The 21470-nt window shown below is 30.6% G+C and overlaps 1 protein-coding gene across 1 annotated transcript in view; it reads right to left on the bottom strand.

Annotated features, from left to right (window-relative positions):
• Window positions 1-21470, bottom strand: part of LOC111688958 (fizzy-related protein homolog) — a 53264-nt gene that overhangs the window by 10849 nt on the left and 20945 nt on the right. The window contains exon 3 of the mRNA XM_046946584.1: window positions 20566-20818. Coding sequence (XP_046802540.1) covers window positions 20566-20818 — 253 coding nt within the window. The remainder of the gene's footprint in view (window positions 1-20565; window positions 20819-21470) is intronic.

Below are 21470 nucleotides of genomic sequence, written 5' to 3' on the forward strand. Positions count from 1 at the left end.
GGTTAAAGTCCGCCTAAATTTGTTCCGTGTTTAATCTAACACCAAGTTATGCCTAGTTTGACTGATGAGTAAGAAACCCGCCCTAACTCAAATTACTCAGTTAAACTAGGCTTAACTTGCTGTTAGATTAAACTCGGATCAAATTTAGGCGGACTTTAACCGATGATTGTGTTTTTCAGTTTTAGATTTAGACATTTTTTAGTATTGCTAACTTTTCCCTAAAAACAATGAACAGCTGTTTTTTGGCACAGAATTCCATTCAAAATATAAAAAACAACAGGTTTCATATTAAAATCGGAATTCCGTCGGTGTTTTGTTTATCCATTTTGTAAATCATAGACTAGATAATAAAAAGAACAAAATCTTTTTACAATTTTTTGTTTTAAAAACAAGTATTTTTTGTTTGTTTTCATTAAAAATTATAGTAATTTACATAGTTTTTGTAAATCATATTTAATGATCATTAATACAGAATTAAGACAAACAAAAAAAAGAAACCAGTTTTAAAAAAATGCCGGCTTTCTGTAGTATTTTTCTTTAAGCGCCGCCCACTTTATTTTGATTTTATTTTCTTTAAAAAAAAAACAACGTGTTGTCTCAAAGAAACTAAAAGCGAAAAATAAATAAAATCATATTATTGGCCATAAAAATCTCTGCTACTACAAATATGTACAAAAGAAATATTGGAGAATAAAATAAAACGAAAGAAATAAAAAAAAAGAACTCCAAATAAAATTATAAATTGAAATACATATTGATTTATTGATTTAATGTTTCTTTTATATAGTAAATCTGGGTTTTTAATTAATGTTTGGAAATAGTGCTTTTTTTCTAATATCAAAACAAATATGAATGTATGTATGTACTTGAAAATTTTAAGTGACTTTTTGGATGAAATTTTCAGAGGTAGTCTGGGATTATTGCTCATACCTCCGTTATTTATAGACCGATTTTGCTCATTTTAAATAGCGATCTTCTCGAAAGCATGTCTAACTGAATTTTTGAAGATTCGGATCTCGCCGATATCTGGGGACCTTTAAAAATTGATTTCAACAGACAGACAGACGGACATGGCTTAATCAACTCCGCTATCTGTAAGGATCCAGAATATATACTTTATAGGGTCGGAAAATTGTATTATAGAAATTACAAAAGGAATGACAAACTTATATATACCCTTCTCACGAAGGTGAAGGGTATAAAAAGTTGACATTTCTACAGTATGAACAGTAATAAATGAACCACACCTGATAATTAATTACAATAGTAAGGAGTGTCTGTGCAGAGTATGTTCTAAAACAGAAATTTCTTAAAATTGTCTTAGTTAAATGAATTTTTTCATAATGACAGATGTTACTTACGGCGGTTATCTAACAACAACTCCGTTAAATGTGGCTTTATTTGCTGTTAGATTGAACACGGAACAGAAAATGAACTTTAACAAATAATTGTGTTGTTCAGGCCCCCCGGGGGCATGTTACCTTGGCGAAGACCTCCGCCTTGGTGTTATTGCATTCCCGGGGTATAAAGAGGGCCCAATACCTCCAATCTGACCGGGATTGAAAAATTGGTGATTTCAGTCTACTGCTTGGCTTAGTCCTTGCATAGATTGCCAGAGGTCTGACCAGAGCACCGCACAATCTGGTACTACGGGTGGCCAGTTGCCCGCAGGACTATGTCCTGGCTGGTCAGTTGGTTGAGGTTCCTTCGGGATCCACGTAGTGGCTGTTGGTTGAACCCAAATTCGCGGGAAGAGAATAAGTGGCGGTTAAAAGACTGATGCATGATAATAGTCAATATTTCGGGATAAGGTTCGGTGCTGTTGCCGAAATCAACAGATACCCCACAGAGGAGTGACTGTGGGACTAAGCGTTGGAAATGAGTTGGTATCAATTGTATATGATAAAGAATGAATGTAGAGGTATACGGGACTCATCCACCCGTATACCTAAATGAATGTGTCGTATGTTTTTCTCTATGAATGTGTCGAATGAATGAGTTGTGTGCTGGGTTGAATGATTATGAATGAAAGTTATCATATACAAGAGATGCCGATTAAGTTTCCTTCCTTGTCCAAATATGTTTCAGAGTTTACTCTGTTCATATTCGACTTGCCACAGCGTGTCACTGTGAGTAAGAACAATGTCTACGGCATATTGATGGATCGTGCTTCGGTCCACCGGTTACGTCTCTAGGTGCTGTTGCCGACTCAACAGAGCCATAGTAGTGTGGTTGTCTTACAACGTGACTACTTTGGCAAGAGATTAGATAGCTCGAGTACTCCAGCAAAGTACTTGCTCATGGTACCGGTCATATCCAATGTGCAAAAATTGCCACCTGCGTCTTCATTGAAGACAAAGGGGCGATGGTAGACCGTTCACAAGTCTACCCAGTGGATGAAAAAGACCACCGTGAGATAGGCCGACACGGCAGGTGCTCACGTTAAACCATCGACAGTCTGTGTTGTTCAGGGAGCGTTTTTTACTACTCAGTTAAACAAGACTTAAATTAATGTTAGAATAAACTCGGAACAAATTTTAGACGGATTTAAATCGATGTTTGTGTTTTTAGGGCGGGTTTCTTACTCCTCCTTCGATACAAAGGGACCTTAAAGGACCCAAGTAAAGACTTACTCGTGTCAGTAAGCAGTCTGCACAATAGCTGTTTTTTGCAAACAATACTTTTGTAAAATGAATAATAAATAAAACAAAACAATTCAGAAAAATGCAATTTACTTAAAATATTAAGTTTTTGTTCTTCCGAAATCATTGTTTTATTGTTTTTGTTAATTGTGTTTTCGCACTTATAACATGAGCTTAATTGGCCAATTACACTCAGTTAAACTAAGATAATAAGTAACTTTACTGATAACTGAAAAACACGAAACATATATTAATCCATGTTTAACCAAAGAATGAAGATTATCTTTATCAGAAAAACTCGCCCTTAGTTATGTATATAAGAGCAGAAAACTTTGTAAGTATTGCCAACTTTTCAGTCAAAAACATAAACAATAAACAGCTGTCTTTCTTTTTGACAATGGAAAAAATTTGACAATGGAAAAAATTAAATAAACATTTAAAACAATAATATTGATAGAACATATCAAGCAATTACTATTTACTTAAAAAATTAGGGTTTTCATCTTCCGAATTGATTATTTTATTATTTTTGTTGATTGTGTTTACTTAAACTAAGATAACTTAGAAAAACACAAAACATAGATTAAACTAAGTTTAAACAAATAGTGTGTATTATCTTTATCACAAAAAACCCTCCTTTATCAGAAAAAACCGACTTCAGTTAAATGACATTTTTCACAATGACAGATATGGCTTAACTTCCTGTTAGATTGAACTCGGAACAGAAGGCGGAATTTAACCAAAAGTTTGAACATTTCAAATTTGAATTTTCTAAAATTGTAAGCAAAATGTAAAATTTTCCAAAATGTCTAAAGAAATATATACAATTTTTATTGTAAATTTAATTTATTCATTAGTTTTAACATACAAACAAGTTTTTCTTTATTTTGAGACTAATTTTAGAATTTCGAAAATTCAAACTTGATTTTGAAAACTCTAATTTAATTTCGAAATCATTGAAAATGTCTAAAAATCTTTAAAATGTCCTCCAAAAACAAATTTATTGTTTAATTATATAGCATTTAGACAATTTTGCCTTTATTTTAAGACAAATTTTGTAATTTCGAAAATTCGAACTTAATTTCAAAATTTATTGAATATTGCGAAAAAAAATCTTTAAAATGTCATGTTAAAACCAATTTTTGACTTAAATTTAGTATAAAGTCAGGTTTTCCATTATTTTAAGCCTAATGATGCAATTTCGAATATTCGAAGTTAATTTCGAAATTTTTAAAAATGTTTAAAAACTGTTCAACTATACTCCTAAAATAAAATTATTGTTTAATTTTAGCATTAAGGCAGATTGTTCTTTATTTTGCGACTAAATTTTAGAATTTCGAAAATTCGAATTTAATTTCGAAATTTTCGAAAATGATTAAAAATCTTTAAAATGTCGCCCTAAAGCAAATTTATTTTTTCATTTTAACATTAAAACTTGTTTTTCTTCATTTTGAGCTTACTTTTTAAATTTCGAAAATTCGATTTTTTTTCGAAATTTCAAAAAATGTCTTTCAATAACAAGTTATGTATATATTTGTGCTCTAACGCAACATATTTTTAAAAAAAGTATTTTTTGGACTTAGTTTTTGCATATCGCAACACAACCACAAGTTAGAAACAAAATTTGCAAAATCTTAATTCACATAGAAATTGGACTTAGTGGTTTTGCACACTATGTTCAATTTTGGTTTTCTATGAGAAATATTAACTATTTCTATAACTTTCCCATAGAAGCAAAGATTTTAAATACTGTCAAACTTAAATTTGAAAGAAATCTTCTAGTGATTTTGGGGAATTTAAAAAAAATATTTACTTTTTTGCATTGTGGTTAATATGTTTTTTGCTATAAATGCTGCAACTTTAACAAGTGATATTTTAATTTTAGTATAATCAAAAGGTTAAATATTAGTTTGTGGTTACCTTTATTTTAATACCAACAACATTAATATGAATATATTATAAATATTTATGGTTTTTTTTCAAGAATTGTGGGAAAATATATTTTTTTGGTTTAGCAGTTTAATGCATATTTTTAGAATTTTTATGGTTTACAGAATTTTTTTTAGTGGTTTAGTTTTGTTGGTTAATTTATTATTATTTATGATTTTATTAGAATAAAGCGATATTTTTCTGCGTTTAACAGAAGAAATTAAAATGAATTTTAAAAATGAAGTCATCACAAAGAAATAGCACATGTTTTTAAACCTAAAAATCTCTACATTAATAATTTCTATATTTAAGAAAGATTTTTTTATTTATAGAAATTTATATAAATTTCTAGTTAAATATAATTATTCTCTTCATGACAGGCATTGTGCGTTCGTATGAGTTGTAAGACAATTCTCCAATTCACAATCGGTATTGTATTGAAGTATATTGTAAACTGTTTTAATTAGTTAGTTAGGTGGGAATCGAACCCACTACCTTTGGTCTAACTAACCTACAATCAAAAACAATGAATTTGTTTTAAACTAGTTTATTCAAAATATATTTCTAACATACAACAATACGACATCGTTTGAGAATTGTACAAATATTTATTGTAAATATATTTTTGGGAATTTTGTTAAAAGTTTTTAATTACCTTTAATAAGTTTATTTAGTTTATTATCTGAAAATGTTGTAAATTTCTATATACAATCAACTACAACTAAAAGTACAACTTAGGATATACGACATGATTGTGAATTGAATAAATATTTTTTGTTTGCATAAATTCCCCTTTTTGTTTATAAATGTTTTGGGACAAATACTCTCCAATTATCTTACTGCATATATTCAATGAAATTCCGTTTTCGCTTTCCGGTTTTCGTAGTTTTGAAAAATTATAACAAATTAAATTTTCACATATTTAATTTACTTTTTATTTTAGTTTTCTATAAAATAAAAACACCATAATCTATTCAATTAAAATAAAAACTATGTCAATGCAATTTAAAAGTATAACAAATTGTATTTACAATTTACGCATGAAAAGATCATAAATTGTGTGCGTATTCGACTATGAAGTTGATTATACATTAACATTTAAGTGTGAAATAGTTACAAATTCAAATGCGTAGCAAAATGACAACTAAATGTGTTGCCTACGCAATGCAAATGTTTAAACATTTCTAAATTGACTTTTTTAAATGTATTTCCAATTTATTGCAAAAAATAAAAATGCAAAAAAAAACTAACATTTATTTACATATAAGTTTAAAAGTAAATAGATTAAAAAATGCGTAAAACTAATGGCCTTGAAATGTTGTTTTCTTAAATTTATGTTAAAAATCAAATGCGTGTGAAGTTCACATTAATTTAGAGATATTTGTTTAAAATTTAAAAAAAAATGTAAGCAAAATTTAAAAACAAATTCATTGATTGAAACATTTAAAAAAATACTATTGCAAAATCAAAGATGTGCAAATTAAAATTTAACCGATAGTTAACTATTCAATTTTCTAAAGACCCCTGATATGTTCAAGAGACAAATTTTGTCCGACGTGCTTGCGAAAAGTTCGATATTTAAAATAAGCAAAAACCCGAAACCAAAAAACTGATAATTTCATCAACAAATTAAAATGTTTGTGTGCTTTAACGAAAAATAACAACAACATACATCTTCTTTTACCTGGTGGTCTTGCGTGGAGACACCACATAGAGAATATTATCAACAAGGCACACCGGTGATCGGTGATGAATCCTACTATGACACATTGGCTTAAAAGTTTAATAAGACCAATTCTAGCTTATGCTTTAAAAAGCTAATAGACTCCTTTGGACAAAAAGTGTAATATTAAACTACTGCAGGAAGTTCAATTAACATTATGCTTGGATATACATATATACATAAGTGGTGCCATGAGTACTACGTCAACCAAGGCTCTGAAAATGTTGCTAGATATTTCAGCAAATAAAACATATTTAAGATAAGAGGCGGCGTAACTTTAAACCAACACGCCATTAATGTATACTAGACACACTGGAAGGCTTTACACAATCATCTCATCGATCAAGCGTGATCGTATACCGGACAAAAACGACTGGCGTTCTATATTAAAGACCCAGGAACAGAAATATACAGGCAGAAGTCCGACAAATAGAGGAATATGTAATACCGGTACTTAGGTTAGGTTTAGTTGATAGGAGGATGTATACTGCATCAAATCCGTGTTGTGCGCTCTTTATCATGAGGAAAAAAACGGTACTTAGGGCGATATAACGTAATAATGTTAAATCTAAGACCGTATTGGAAAACTTTAACTGAATACTCTCCCAGAGGTATGGTTTACATCATATGGGTACCTGGATACACGGGAGTAATCGGCAACGAAAGGGTGAATGAATTTGTTTTAAAAGGAAGGGAGCTCGAGGTAGTCAACCTGATGAATGTAAAACTATTATACACAATGAAAGCAGAATTAAAAATATAAATGAGAGAATCCCTCTTGGAATAATGAAATGGTTGATCCTATGGTGTTACCCTAATAAAAAAAAAAAACAAGACAAAAAATCTTCTCAAAATAAGCAAGTGGATATATGGGATTATGATCGCAGCTATATGTACAAAATGGATGTGCGAATACAGACAAATGTAGAGTATGTACTGTGGCCACCGGTAGGTTAGTGGTTGGTGTTATAGTCTGGTAGATGGGAGGTGGTGGGTTCGATTCCCACCTCAGGCACTGATTAAGGAGCGCACAACAGGCCCGATAGAGGCCTAGGTGTATTTCTTCGAATTTGATGTATATATATACATCCTCCTTTCAAACTAACTAAGTAACTAACTAACTAACTAACTAACTAAGTAACTTACTAAGTAACTAACTAACTAACTAACTAACTACCTAACTAACTAACTGGAGTATGTATTGTGAACAGTATGGAGCACTTTCATTTTCACTATTAGGAATTCGTCGAAGTAAGATCGAAGCAGGGTTGGTAAAATTGGTACAATTGTACTTTTTTTGGTACAAAAGTACAATGCTGACCCATTTTATACAATTTTCAAATATAAAATTATTATTAAAAAATTGTATTTTTAACACAAAGTTTAAAGTACTACCGACTTCGTTTAAATTTTTTACATAATTTCGTAAGAAGATATTGTAAAGAATCCTGGAAGATATTATGACCAGGCAACGGTTAACAAAGAGGATACTTTTTAGTTTTACTTTTTTTAATGCCTTTCTATTCTCTAGAGTAGGTACTTTCGTTTTTTAAAAGGTACTTTTGGAATTTACTATAATATTGAACTTAAAAGCTTAGAACTAAAACATTCCTGAGTCCTAAGTGAATACTAATCTGTAGAAAAGGATTTTTTTTTGCAACTGGTAATTTTTAGTTTTTATCCAAAATTGAACCTAGTAACATATAATCAAATATGTACATAGAATCCTGATACAAAGAAAATTTGTAAGAGTAAATTTTTTGGTACTTTTTGTTTATTTACTTTAAGTTTTTGCTTCTTTAACAGATCGATTTTTATTTCTAGGTGTCCATTAGTTTCCAATTCTTTCCTTCATTTTAATAATAAAATAATTGAAAAAAATGCATTAAAAACCACTTATAAATAATTCATTACACCGTCTATATAATTAGCCTTATAAATATAGATTCCAACTGAAAAACATTACAAAAAAATTCTGACAGACTTGTTGGTATGGGAATTTACATGGCAGACAAGTAAATAAATTACATATAAATAAAGTTTAAAACGTAGCTGACCCTTTGGTTTTGTTTTTATGTACAATACATACGTATACGTATATTATTGATTCTTTAATCAATTTAATGTCTACAGACAAGTATAACTGAATTTTCAAATTATTTTCAATTAAAATTAAACAAAAATGGTTTTCTTGTCTTGAAAGTTAATTTAATTAGCGTTAAATTTGATTGAACTTATTAAGAACTTTTTTGTGTAAATAAAAAGTTGGAATTTATAACTTTAACGAGGGTAATTTTACATGATTTTGGTAATTGTTTTTAGAATTATAAAATGACTAATTGACAGATACAAATACATATCTGAAACTGTTCTATACAGAAGATTCTTTTAATTAGAATTTAAGATTCTCTAACCCAGCAAACCCAAAATCTAAAGATTAAAACTAATGACATTGTCAATTCTAAACAAGTAAAAAATGTATTCTATTTATTAAAAACAACCTCTACTTAAATACATTTAAGCCTTAAAAACATACAAATTTCAAATCAACATTCTTATTATTAGATCAAAATGTTTGCTTGGAACTTTTACTAAATTTTTTCGATAAAAAATGAGCAATATTTAACTTTGGGAAGTAAATTAATTTTTTATTATCTTTAAATTGCTATGAAATGTGTATTTTATTAAATGATTGTAATAGTATTTTTTTTTATTTCTATAGCAAAGAAAATGTTAGCATCATTTTTAGTTTAAAAAATCTACAAAGTAAATTAATTAAACATATACGAATAGAGAAAAAGTACATCGAATTATAATGTTACAGAAAGTGGACAACAAAATATGGTTTAAGAAAATTTCAAATGTAAGAATAATACTTTTGATATTGGTTTTAAAGTAGAAAGAATATAAATAAATTAGTTACTTTATATACCACCAGTAATCTAGCGTGTAGTCAATATGTATATGTACAAAAGTACAGAGTGATCATTTAACTACACAAAAAATCAACTCAAAAGAGAATACATGAGTTAAATCTAGGCAGAGTTGAAAAGACAACTATAGTCAGTAGCGAACGGTTAACTTTAGCCAAACACGGATTTTGTCAAGTCTTGTTGAAGACAGTCAACTCTTAGCAATCAATTCTACTCAAAGTCTACTTGACAATGTCGATCAGTCTATTCTATATTTTACTCTACTTATAGTAGTCAAGTTACCTAGCTTTTAGTTTAGTATGACTAAATAACCACTGAGCAGTCAAATCCAGTGAAATTTTACCAATCGACTCCAATGAGAATAAACTAACGAATTCAAGTTATAGTTGACTAGTTAACTCAAGTGAGAGTCGCCTTGATAACTAAAACCAGAAGCGACCAGACAACATTAGTCAGATTCTACTCATAGTCAACAAGTAAACTCTACTCATAGTCGACTTGTCAGTGTCGATTAGTCAACGTAACATAACTCTATTCACAGAAGGCGAGTCCACTTAAATGATAATAGAGCAATCAATTCTATTGATAATAAAAAAATTAACTCTTAATTAGTTTTTACAATACAAGTCTAGTTCGAGTTGATAAGTCAACTCAATTGTAAGAATCGACCAGTTCCAGAGAGAGTCGACCAATCAAAGACAGTAATAAGAAACTAGTCAACTCAGGTTATAGTCGACTAGCAAAATTAAGTTAGAATCGAACCGACAACTATAAACAGTGCCGACAAGCCAACATTAGTTAGACCCAAACACCTCAACTCTATTCAGAGTCAATTAGTAAGCTCTTCACATAGTCACCTAGTCAATTTCGATCAGTCAACGTAACTTAGTTTCCACGAATCAAATCTAGTTTGAGAATGTGTTAGCTGAACAAACGACTCTAGTGATAGATGATCAGTTAGCTTTAGTCAACTGTGGCAAGAAACAATCAACCACCTAAAGTAAGAAAGAACACTAGTGGTAATCAACCGGACAATTCCAGAAAAGTTTAATTTGCTCTTTCTATAATTCAGAATCAACCGCTTTTCGACTCTCGACTTAAGCGAGAAACAATCAGCCATCTATAGTGAGAATGAACACTAGTGGTAATTAACAGGTCAATTCTAGAAAAGTTAAATTTGCCCTGTTTACACTTCGGAAGACAACATTATTGAGAATCAACCACTTTTCTTACTCTCGACTTAAGTGAGAGTCGACCAGTTTACACTAAGGACATTACACCAGAGATACAAGCCAATGCTAAATGATCGACGGCAGCGGCTTATTATAGAAAATATCGGCGGCGGCTAAATTTTTCGGTTCAATTTAACCTTTTCTTCAGAAATTGACCTTATAAGCATTTATTATATTGAAAAATCTCTGTAAAATACTCTGTTATATAGAAACCTGTCTCTATATAAGTTTTTTTCTACAGAAAAATGAACTTTTATAGTAGTTTTTACAATTTTAATATTAGCACAATATTGTGTGTGCAACATTTTTCAATTTGCAATAATAATTTAAAATAGTGGCAACTCCGTTCAAATTCTTGAATTTATTTTCCGAAATACATGTGTGATTCCAATCTTTATCAGAGGCTACGTTTAAGCCGGCTTAGCTTTTGAGCCGAAAGAAGACGGCAGCGGCGCGGCTTGAAAAATATTACCGGCGATCAGCCGCTGCTGATTTGAGCCGTTTCGGCTTGTATCTCTGCATTACACAAGTCAATTTTATAGAGATTTGACCAGTTTTTAACTCTCTTCTTACATTACTGACATACAATTTTTTTTACGTTTTGAACAATCCTGTGTACTAATGTAATTGAAATTATCCAATTTAAAATCCACTACCGGGTTCTAATTTAATTATTATTCTTGCTAAAAAAAACAAGTTCTTTTGTCTTTATATAACAAACCAACTTCTGTTACTATAGCCCAAAAGACATTTATCTTTATTTCACCTCAAAACAATAGCAACAACATCATCATTAGATTAGAAAAATATTAAAAAAGGGGTGCTGGTCAGTAATAATAATTATAATAGCAGCAAAAAAAAAACTATTGTAAATAATTGTAGAGTAATAAAAAATACACACACCCACTATTGTTTCTGTTAAAAATTTTTGTAATAAATTATTCTTTTATATTGCGGTTTTCATTTGTTTTTTTCTTATCATTACACTATTATAATGCTTAATAAGTTAGAAAGGTAGATAGATATGAAGGTGGGCTTAGGCCTATTAACAAAAAAAAAAAAACATAGATCACATACGCACTAACCAAAAAAAAAAAAATAAACCAGTAGCTTAGGTACTACAACAAAAAAATAAAAAAATGCTAAAAGTTAAACAATGAGCACTAATTGTGTCAAAATGTACACAAGACATGTATGTTTAGAAATGTACAATTTTGAATTTGAATTTGATTTTTTTTTATTTTGGTTAGATTTTATAAGAATTTATGAATGATTATAATTTAATTAATATTACAACCATGAAATGTCATAAAGTATTAGAAGACACAGCAGCAGCAGTATAATTTCATAACAAAAATATATAAATTTATTCTTAAGACTGTTGTTAGAAGACAATAGACAAGGAATAGAAGAAAGACAATGAGATAAATTAACATAAATTCCAATAGGGTTGGAGTTAATATATTTGGGGAATGATTTTGGAATGATAAAACTGTTGTTTTTTTTTTTAATAAAATCTATAGTTGTTAAAAACGTGTTAATTTTTCTTAACAAGAAGATGTCTGTTTGTTAAGATTTTAGAATATTGTAAATGTTGCCAGATGTATTTGGAACTTTTAATAATCTTTGATTTAGTTTATTGAAAGGACTGGAGGCAATCCTATGGAATGGGTTAGAGACTGTGTTAATCTACAGACCAGAGATACAAGCCGAAACGGCTCAAATCGGCGGCGGCTGGCCGCCAGTAATATTTTTCTAGCCGCGCCGCCGTCGTCTCCTTTCGGCTCAAAAGCTAAACGTAGCCGCTGATAAAGATTGGAATCGCACATGTATTTCGTAAAATAAATTCACCAATTTGAACGGAGTTGCCACTATTTTTGCAAATTGAAAAGTGTTGCCACACAATATTGTGCTAATATTAAAATTGTGAAAACTACTGTAAATGTTAATTTTTCTGCAGAAAAACGCTTATAAGGTAAATTTCTGAAGAAAAGTTTAAATTGAGCCGACAATTTAGCCGCCGCCATTTTCTATAATAAGCCGCCATCACCTTTCTAAAATGATTGCGCCGCCGCCGAACATTTTACATCGGATTGTATCTCTGCTACAGACACGTTTTTTAAACAATCTATGGCTGTTTTTTTGAATAGTCTGTGGCCTAGGCTATGGACTATATTATTGATTAGTATATTAACTAGTTTATGGGTTACTTTATTAACTTATATATAGACAAGTGACTAAGGTATGTATTTGTCTTGGAACAGTCTACATATTATACTAAACTAAAGACTCGTCTTTTGAATAATCTATGGAATGATTAATTGACTAGTTTGTGGACTATGACATGGTTTATTTTATAGTCTAGTTTATGGGTTACTTTAATGACTCTGTGAACTATATGGGCTAATTTACACACTAATCTATTGACTAGTTTGTGGGTTATTTTATTTACTTTAAGATGGACTTGCTGAAAAGACTAGAGTCGTTTAGGAAATCCTTAATGGTATAGTCTATTGACTAGTCTATGGTCGTGACTATTGACTAGTCTATAATTTAGTATATTGACTATTATATGTACTTCTATATGGCATAGGCTAGGGTCCAGTTTAGGAACTAGTCTTTTGACTAATTTATGTCTTCTAGTCTATGGACATGTTTATTGACTTTTAGATGAACAAGTTAATGCATATATAAGTCATGGAACAGTCTATGTACTAATATAGACGCTCGCCTTTTGATTTATTTATGGAAATAACTAATGACTAGCCTATGACTTTGGGTCATTTTATAGACTAGTCTATTGACTAGTTAATGGGTTACTTTGGGGAAGTTACCCGTGTGAAACTTCCAAAGCTCGCCAGCGATGTTGCGGAAGTATAAGAATTCTTGTCATCAGTCGGGAAGAACTGATGCCGAGCTGGGGAACGTCTAAGAGTAACGTGGAAGATACTTCTGAAAGACCCGCAGAAGAAACTTTTAGATGACTCTTGGAAGTAAGGTATTGCCAAAGACTCTTCTAGATGTGTCTAAGAAGTCACTTTTTGGAGTATTCAAATCCATAAAGGATTACTTTATTAAATTTTCGATTTACTTGTTCAAAAGACTAGTCTAGAAAACTATAGCATAGTCTATTGACTAGTCTATGGTCTTGTCTATTGACTAATCTCTAATTTAGTACATTGACTAGTTTATCAAGTCAGTTATGAACAATAATTCCCCGGGAGTTTATTCTCCTATGCATGATTTATGAAGGAACAAATTCCCCGAGAATATTGGACGATTCTCGGTAAATTTGGGAAAATTGGAATAAATCTTTTTTGTTAAAGAAAATTCTGATAAATTTTTCTTTTTATAAAACCCTAAATGGTCACCCACTGCCAATTATTGTCGCACTGTTTAAACACACTAAAGCTACAAAATATATTATTTCAATTCAATTATGCCATTTTTAGAGTACACATATTTTTCTTTCCAAACTACATACGATTTCTCTTTATTAAACATCTTGACAAATTTCACTTAAGACAATTGATATAAATGATCATATCTACAACAAAAATGAACAAATTATCACAAGTACTATTTGATAAGTACTTATGTTATTACTACAAGACAGAATACAAGTGAATCAAGTTGTACTTTATTTAAGACAAATAATAATATGACAATAATAAAACAACAAATGAGACATATGACACTTGTGTGACATTTCATAAATAAATGTCTTAAAGTAATCACGCACTGAGTGGTATAAACTAAAAAAAAAATCTGTTAAAGTCATTTCAATTATAATGAAATAATCAAAAGAAAAATAAAAAGAACATCAGTACCACCACCACCAGAGTAATGACTTTGGCACATGCTTAAACAGATGATTAAATTTTATAGATAAACAAAATAAAATTTGATAAATGTTTAAAAATATTTTTGTAATAAAATGTTTTAAGTTTTTGCCGCTTTCATCATTGTTGTTGTTTTTTGAAATTTTATCAGATATTTCTTTATTTTAAATTTCAAAAATTTTGTATGTGATAATATTTTAACAAAAGAAATCAAATAAAATTTTTGAAATATGTCGAATAATGACAGAGCCCACATTTAACACTTAAATAAATAAAAATATTCTTAATTTCTTAATAAAAATAAACAAAAAAGCATCAAGTACTCTAGCTAGGGTTAAAAAAAAACTGAGCAACGTTTTGTTTTCTATTGAATTGTTGAAAAATTATATTGAAATAATAATAGTAAATAATTGATGTGTATTTATGATTTGTATGAAGAAAGTTTGTTTGTTTTTGTTATAACAAAAACTATTAATTACTTTATATTGTATTTGATTTTTGTGTGAATATGTTTGGCAACTACTTCAGTGAGGTCAACTGACAGTAAAGTGACACTTGAATCAATATAAATATACCTTCATATATTTAACTTTTTATGGTCTTTTGTTTAAATGAATAATATTTATTTAATAAAAATAAATTCGTTTTTTCATGACAATGTGCTCATTATATATAAAAATATTTGTTTAATATTATTGAATATTTTTTGAAATGGAAAACACAAGTAATACATTCAAAAAATAGAATTGAGTATATCTTCTTAAACCAAGCTAAAATAAATAAATTAGTTACCTTATATATCACCAGTAATATAGCGTGTAGTCAATAAGTATATGTACAAAGTACAAAGTGATCAGTCAACTACAAAAAAAATCAACTCAAAAGAGAATACATTAAATATAGGCATAGTTGACCAGACAATTGTAGCCAGTAGCGAACGGTCAACTTTAGTCAAACACGGTTTGTCAAGTCTTGTTGAAGACGTCCAGTCAACTCTTTTCAGTCAATTCTTCTCAAAGTCTACTTGACAATGTCTATCAGTCAATTCTATATTTTACTCTACTTATAGTCCCCAAGTAACCTTTCTTTTAGTTTAGTATCTTTAAATAACCAGCGAGCAGTCAAATTCAAATTTGAGCAATCGACTTCAGTGAGAATAAACTAACCAACTCCTCTGCTGCTGGTAGTCATCTTTAGTGTTTGAGCACGGCGTAGAGGCTTAAGCATCCTAAACATATGAACTAAGAACTACCCTCCCCATACCTCACGACGTCTGTCCACTATGTTAAAAGCCGCTGTGAGGTAATGACCATCTTCGGTCGCCTAGCGATCACGACCTCAAATTGGTAGCGTCTGTTCCCTTAGTTAGGGCGACTGTGATTTGGGTTACCTAGGCAACATAACCGTACTTTTCTAGCGTCTGTTCTCTATGTTAAAGGCGACTAGAAGGTACAATCTGGTTCAGTCAGTCTGAATGTTTTTGGTCGTAACAAAATCCAGGGTGCGTCTGACTAATATTGAGCGGCATTCTGCGTGTGACTCCAGAGCAGCGGCAGTGTTTTTTTTTTCACACATGTGGTAGAGGTATAAACTGCCAAACATCCCCCCTGTGTTCATGGTCGAGTTTGCTAAAATCTCCAAGGGTAACGTGAGTACTCAGGTGGAAGCCACAGGTCATAGTGCCACTGGAGTTACTGTGACTGCGACGAAACGGACAAGTACCCCAGGTCTGGTAATCGAAAATGCCACAGGGATAGACAAAACGGACAAGTTTCTTACTAGACATGAGAGAGTAACCTCGGACGACAGTGACAACAACCTCTCAGGTCTGAAAGATTTAAATCTTTATGAGACTGATATAGAGGTCCCGCGCATGGTGTCCTCTGAGACGCAAAACGCAGAGAAAAACGGACAAAATCCGGAGGCCCATGACCCTGTAAAAGGAGACCCTGCAAAGAGAAACTCTGTTAAGGGAAACCAAAAACAGACAAACGAAGGACAGGACACGGAACAGGATGAACGGAAAAGGTTGGCAGGCTACAAACGTTCTCTCCGGTATGTCAGATCGCTAGAATCTAGGGATCCTGCGACTCTGACTACCCTAGAAAAGAGTTTGCGGCGTAAACATACCAACCACATACAGGTCAGGCCAGCCACGACTAAAGCTGAACCAAACCAGAGCAGGCATGTGACCACATCTAAACATGTGCCATGAGACAGATAGAGTAAGTCAAATCAACTCCAGTAATACAATACTAGTTATTTCAGGTTATAGTCGGCTAGCAAACATAAGTTAGAGTCGAACCGACAACTATAAACAGTGCCGACAAATCAACATAAGTTAGACTCAACCCGTCAACTCTATTTAGAGTCAACTAGAAAACTACGCATAGTCACCTAGTCAATGTCGATCAGTCAACGTTACTTAACTTTATTCACAGTTGACGTTTCGACTTTAATGATATCAGATCAATAAACTCTAGTGGAAATGGAAAAATTAACTCTTAATTTGTTTTTACGAGTCATATCTAGTTTGAGAATATGTCGTTCAGACAACTCTAGTGATAGATAAACAGTTAGCTTTTAGTCAACTGCAGTAAGAAATAATCAGCCATATATATAGTCACCTAGTCAATGTCGATCAGTCAACGTAACTTAACTTTATTCACAGTTGACGTTTCGACTTTAATGATATCAGATCAATAAACTCTAGTGGAAGTCGAAAAATTAACTCTTAATTTGTTTTTACGAGTCAGATCTAATTTGAGAATATGTCGTTCAGACAACTCTAGTGATAGATAAACAGTTAGCTTTTAGTCAACTGCAGTAAGAAATAATCAGTCATATATAGTAAGAAAGAACACTAGTAGTAATCAACCGGTCAATTCTAGAAAAGTTTAATTCGCCCTGTCTACAATTCAGAAGACAACATTATTGAGAATCAACCACTATTCGACTCTCGACTAAATTGAGAGTCGACCAGTCTACACTAAGGACAGTATACAAATCAATTTTATAGAGCTTTGACCAATTTTTAACTCTCTTCTCAGCACTAGACTAGAAAGTCAATTTGTGTTAAAGTTAATAAGAATTAATAACTTATGTTTCTCTCTGTGTATAAGCAAAATGCCAGAGCTAAAAAAATAGGTAAATGGCACATAAACTATTGACACTGATAAATTGTTTAAATATTCAAAAAAAAGGACCTATAAATAGGGGTTTGCATATTTTAAAATATAAAAACTCTTTAATTTGAATAAATAGTTTTGGGTTTTGTTATTTTATTGGAATTAATAATAGTAATAATATATTCTAACAAATGTTCAAAAAGTCAGTTTAATGAACCACTTTAAACGCATGATTGATGATAAACGATTAATACTCGTACTTAATACTGCAACCAAAAAAAACTTTATTATAAAAAATTTAAATTTTACAGACTATGAACCACGCAGACGACTTCAAAACCAATTGAGTTTTTATATGCAATACTCGACAATATTATAAAGAAAGTTTATAATGTAAAATTAATAAAAAAAAAATTAAAGAAAGAAAGAAGGAAATGTTAGAATACATCAATCATTTTTATTTTATAAAAACTATATGTTGATAACAAAACTATCACATATAAAAATATAATGATAAAAAGAAATTAATTTAAATGAAATCTTTTAATATTACGAAAATACTTGTACTGGATAGAATAAAAGTCAATCACTTTTTAACTTTTCACACGATATAGAAGACAAGCAAACAACCACATTTATGTTGGTCTTCTTCTTCGTCTGAGTATGTCTTCTCAAATAAACAATAATTCTGGTTATTGACTTTATTTTCCATTATATTTTCTTTCTTTAAAGAAACTGCTCATTCATGTTTTCTTTTGTTTTGCTTAACAAAACTAACGGTAGTAGCTAAAATGTTAGATCTCGTAGAAAATGAAAAGCAAACAAATACAAAAATGGTGGAAAACAAGTTATAAAAATAAGAACCAAATACATAAAGAGAAAATAAATTTCTCAACACGTGTATGTATGTATGTACAAATGTCTATACATATGTATTTAAGTGTTTACATACAATAAATACATAACTACATTACCTACGTTATGTACGTCACATTTTATTAACACACTGCATTTTATTTAGAGGTTTTGTAGCTAAAACCAGTTTAACTCTTTATGGAAATAAATGACAATAGAATCATTTCTTTTTATTTTATAAAAAAAGGTCAGTGTTCTAAAGAAACTAGATTTATGAAGTTAAAAGATATGTATACAAAAATGAAGCAGGTGTAATAAAATTAAATACAAGTGTATTTCGAATTTTTTTTACAATTTTCAACCGATATTAAGCTGAGTCAATGGAGGCTAGAAAGAGAATGCTGTTATACTTCCCAAACTACATCTTAATCACATCAAAAATGCGATTATATATTATTCACTTGTATATATCTTCGTCTGATCTCCTCGTATACATTCCGCGACAGCCGGTTTTACGTACCGGAATGAACCGATATTATCGGGAAAGGTCTGTGAACCCCAGTAAAAACAACTTATATTAACAAATATTAATTTTGTGCTCCCGTCCATATTTCGTTGATGCTAATATAAACTCCCTGACGAATGTTATGTCTTTCTAGTAAAAATCCTTGCGAAATGCAAAGCGAAACAATTGATTTGAAATCATATCGATCTAAGGTCGGTTGTGATAATTTATGTAAGTAGTCAAGCTGCTCTTAGAGCATTAGTCTGGTCATACGCCTAGTTGTAGATAGTAGCAATGTTTTTGAATGCCTAGACCCTGAAATGTGCATGGTAATAAAGATACGGTAGATTAGGTTAGAGTCTTGAGATAGATGAGAGGGATAGAAAAGTGAAACTACCCATCTGTCTATACTGATTGATTTAAGACCGACACTATTAAACAGTAACAGAATAGTAGAAATGATTGAAAAATATCAAGGACCTTATGGCCAAAACCTGATGTAAATCATCATTTTCCACTCTACTAGAATACAGGATCTCAGGTTGAAATAACTTGGAAATAGATTCAATGACAAACTGGAGGGAAATTGTGGAACGAAGTCTTCTAGGTTTTATTAGTAATTTCTTAGACTGGGTTTAATAGAAGAGAGAGAGACTCAGATTCTCTTACAATTCTTTCTTAGAGCATCAATTCGTCAAAACATCCAGGGAATTGACCTGTTTTTATTCCTTTCTCCTCTCTACTTATGATCTTTATATTTTCTTCTAGTGTTTTCTCTATCTTTTGATTTTCATACTCTATCTTTTGGTCTTCACACTCAATGGACCTTATTTATGGTCTCCGAGCAGTACATAACTCCTCTAAACCTAAGCCTACATTAACCTATGGGGTGTGTAAACAAATGAAGGTGTAAACTATAATATAGTAATAAAGTAATTTATCTAGAATTTAATAAACATTTTTCATATCGCATATTGTAAAGTACAAATCCTATAACAATTTTTTTTATCTAAACTTTAGTTTAAGTTCATATTAAACTGGTAACCCAAAATGAAGCTCTTTTTCATGTTATGAAAATAATAATTTCTATGCAGACAATTTTCATGTTTTCCTCAAAAAATATATATTAATATTTAAACATTTTCTAGACACGAACGTAATATTTAATAAAAAAAAACTGATTAAACACAAAAACCTACTGCATAGAACTACATATTAAATTAAATATAATTCTATATGAAAAGAGAAAATTGCATAAATTAAATGTTTAAAACTAAAAAACAGATAAGCTCATAGACACCAAAATGTTGCACGAGAATTGAGTAATTTATGATTAAAAAATCTTGTACATATTAAGCAGCACATGCAACAGCACATCATCATACACTAAAACTCTAATAGAAGTTTATAAAAAAACACTTGATTTATTTTAAGCAGTCTCAGACTTAAAAGAAAATATTTGATTGTACCATGAAAAACGACAACAAATAAGGCACGACATGGACACATTGAAATGGAAAATATGAAAAGATTAAAATAAATTAAGAATTGCAATTAAATTTTTTTACCTAAACGATAACTTTTTAGTTTTAAACATAAACGAAAAATGAATTTTTAATTAATATTGATATTTTGAAATTTTGAAGCAATTTTAAAAATGCTGGAAAAGTATGTAATCATTTCCGTTTCGTAAAAGCGGATGTTGTAGCAATTCACATAAATATTTATTTTAAGTGACTAATTAAAAAAAACAAACAAAACAAAATATTGACTTACCTGTTTCGTAGGTGATTGATATTTAAATAAACTTCTTTTGGCAGCGGGTGTGTATGCATTTTCATTACGTTCATCACTAACGGCCTTTACATCCTCAATGGCCGTGCCCAATAATTCATTTTTTAATAGACATGAATACGCTAAACTATCACGAACCGTTTCGCCGCAATCTCTTTGTTTTTTACTAGTCTGTGGTGAATTTTCATTTGATTTGTTTATTGAAGCGAAATTTGTTTGCCAATTATTATTTGCCCTGGAACAAACAAAAAAAAAAGAAATGAAACATTTTTAGACATTAGATTATGAATGGAAAATGTATAATGTTTAAAAATAGTTAATAAAAATTATAAAATTTATAAAAATGAGCATAATAATGGCTTATAAGGAGTAGGTTTAGGTGTGTTACTCTAGTGGTCCTACGAGTTCATTTGTTTATTGCTTTCTACTTCCAGATCTTAATTTACAGAATTTAGGATATTCTTTATCCCATATCCGACGTCCCAGAAAGCTTATCCAAATAAGATGAAGCAGCAAGGCCGAAGTATTGTTCTCAGCTTTCATTGAATTATGGGCAACGAATATTACGACTTGTACAGTAGTCGTTATATTCGAGACCCATTTTTCTGGCGTGATTGTCAATAGTACAATGCCCCGTTATGACTGATACAAGCTTGAGCATCGTAAGGAGGCCAAATTGACCACGAATTGAGACAGTGGTTTCTCTGAACCATATGACTTGAGCCAATTCATATAGTTCAGTCTTAACCAGTAGCAGTACAGTTAATAAGAGAGAGATACCAGTAAATGCGTCGATTTTATTTTTTCTATACAGTTTCGCTGACAATTACTATGTCCATTCAAATAATACCCGGCATTCTTCGGTTAACCTAGATGTCGTAGAGAAA

This window comes from Lucilia cuprina, chromosome 3, assembly GCF_022045245.1.
Source record: "Lucilia cuprina isolate Lc7/37 chromosome 3, ASM2204524v1, whole genome shotgun sequence".
Classification (NCBI taxonomy): domain Eukaryota; kingdom Metazoa; phylum Arthropoda; class Insecta; order Diptera; family Calliphoridae; genus Lucilia; species Lucilia cuprina.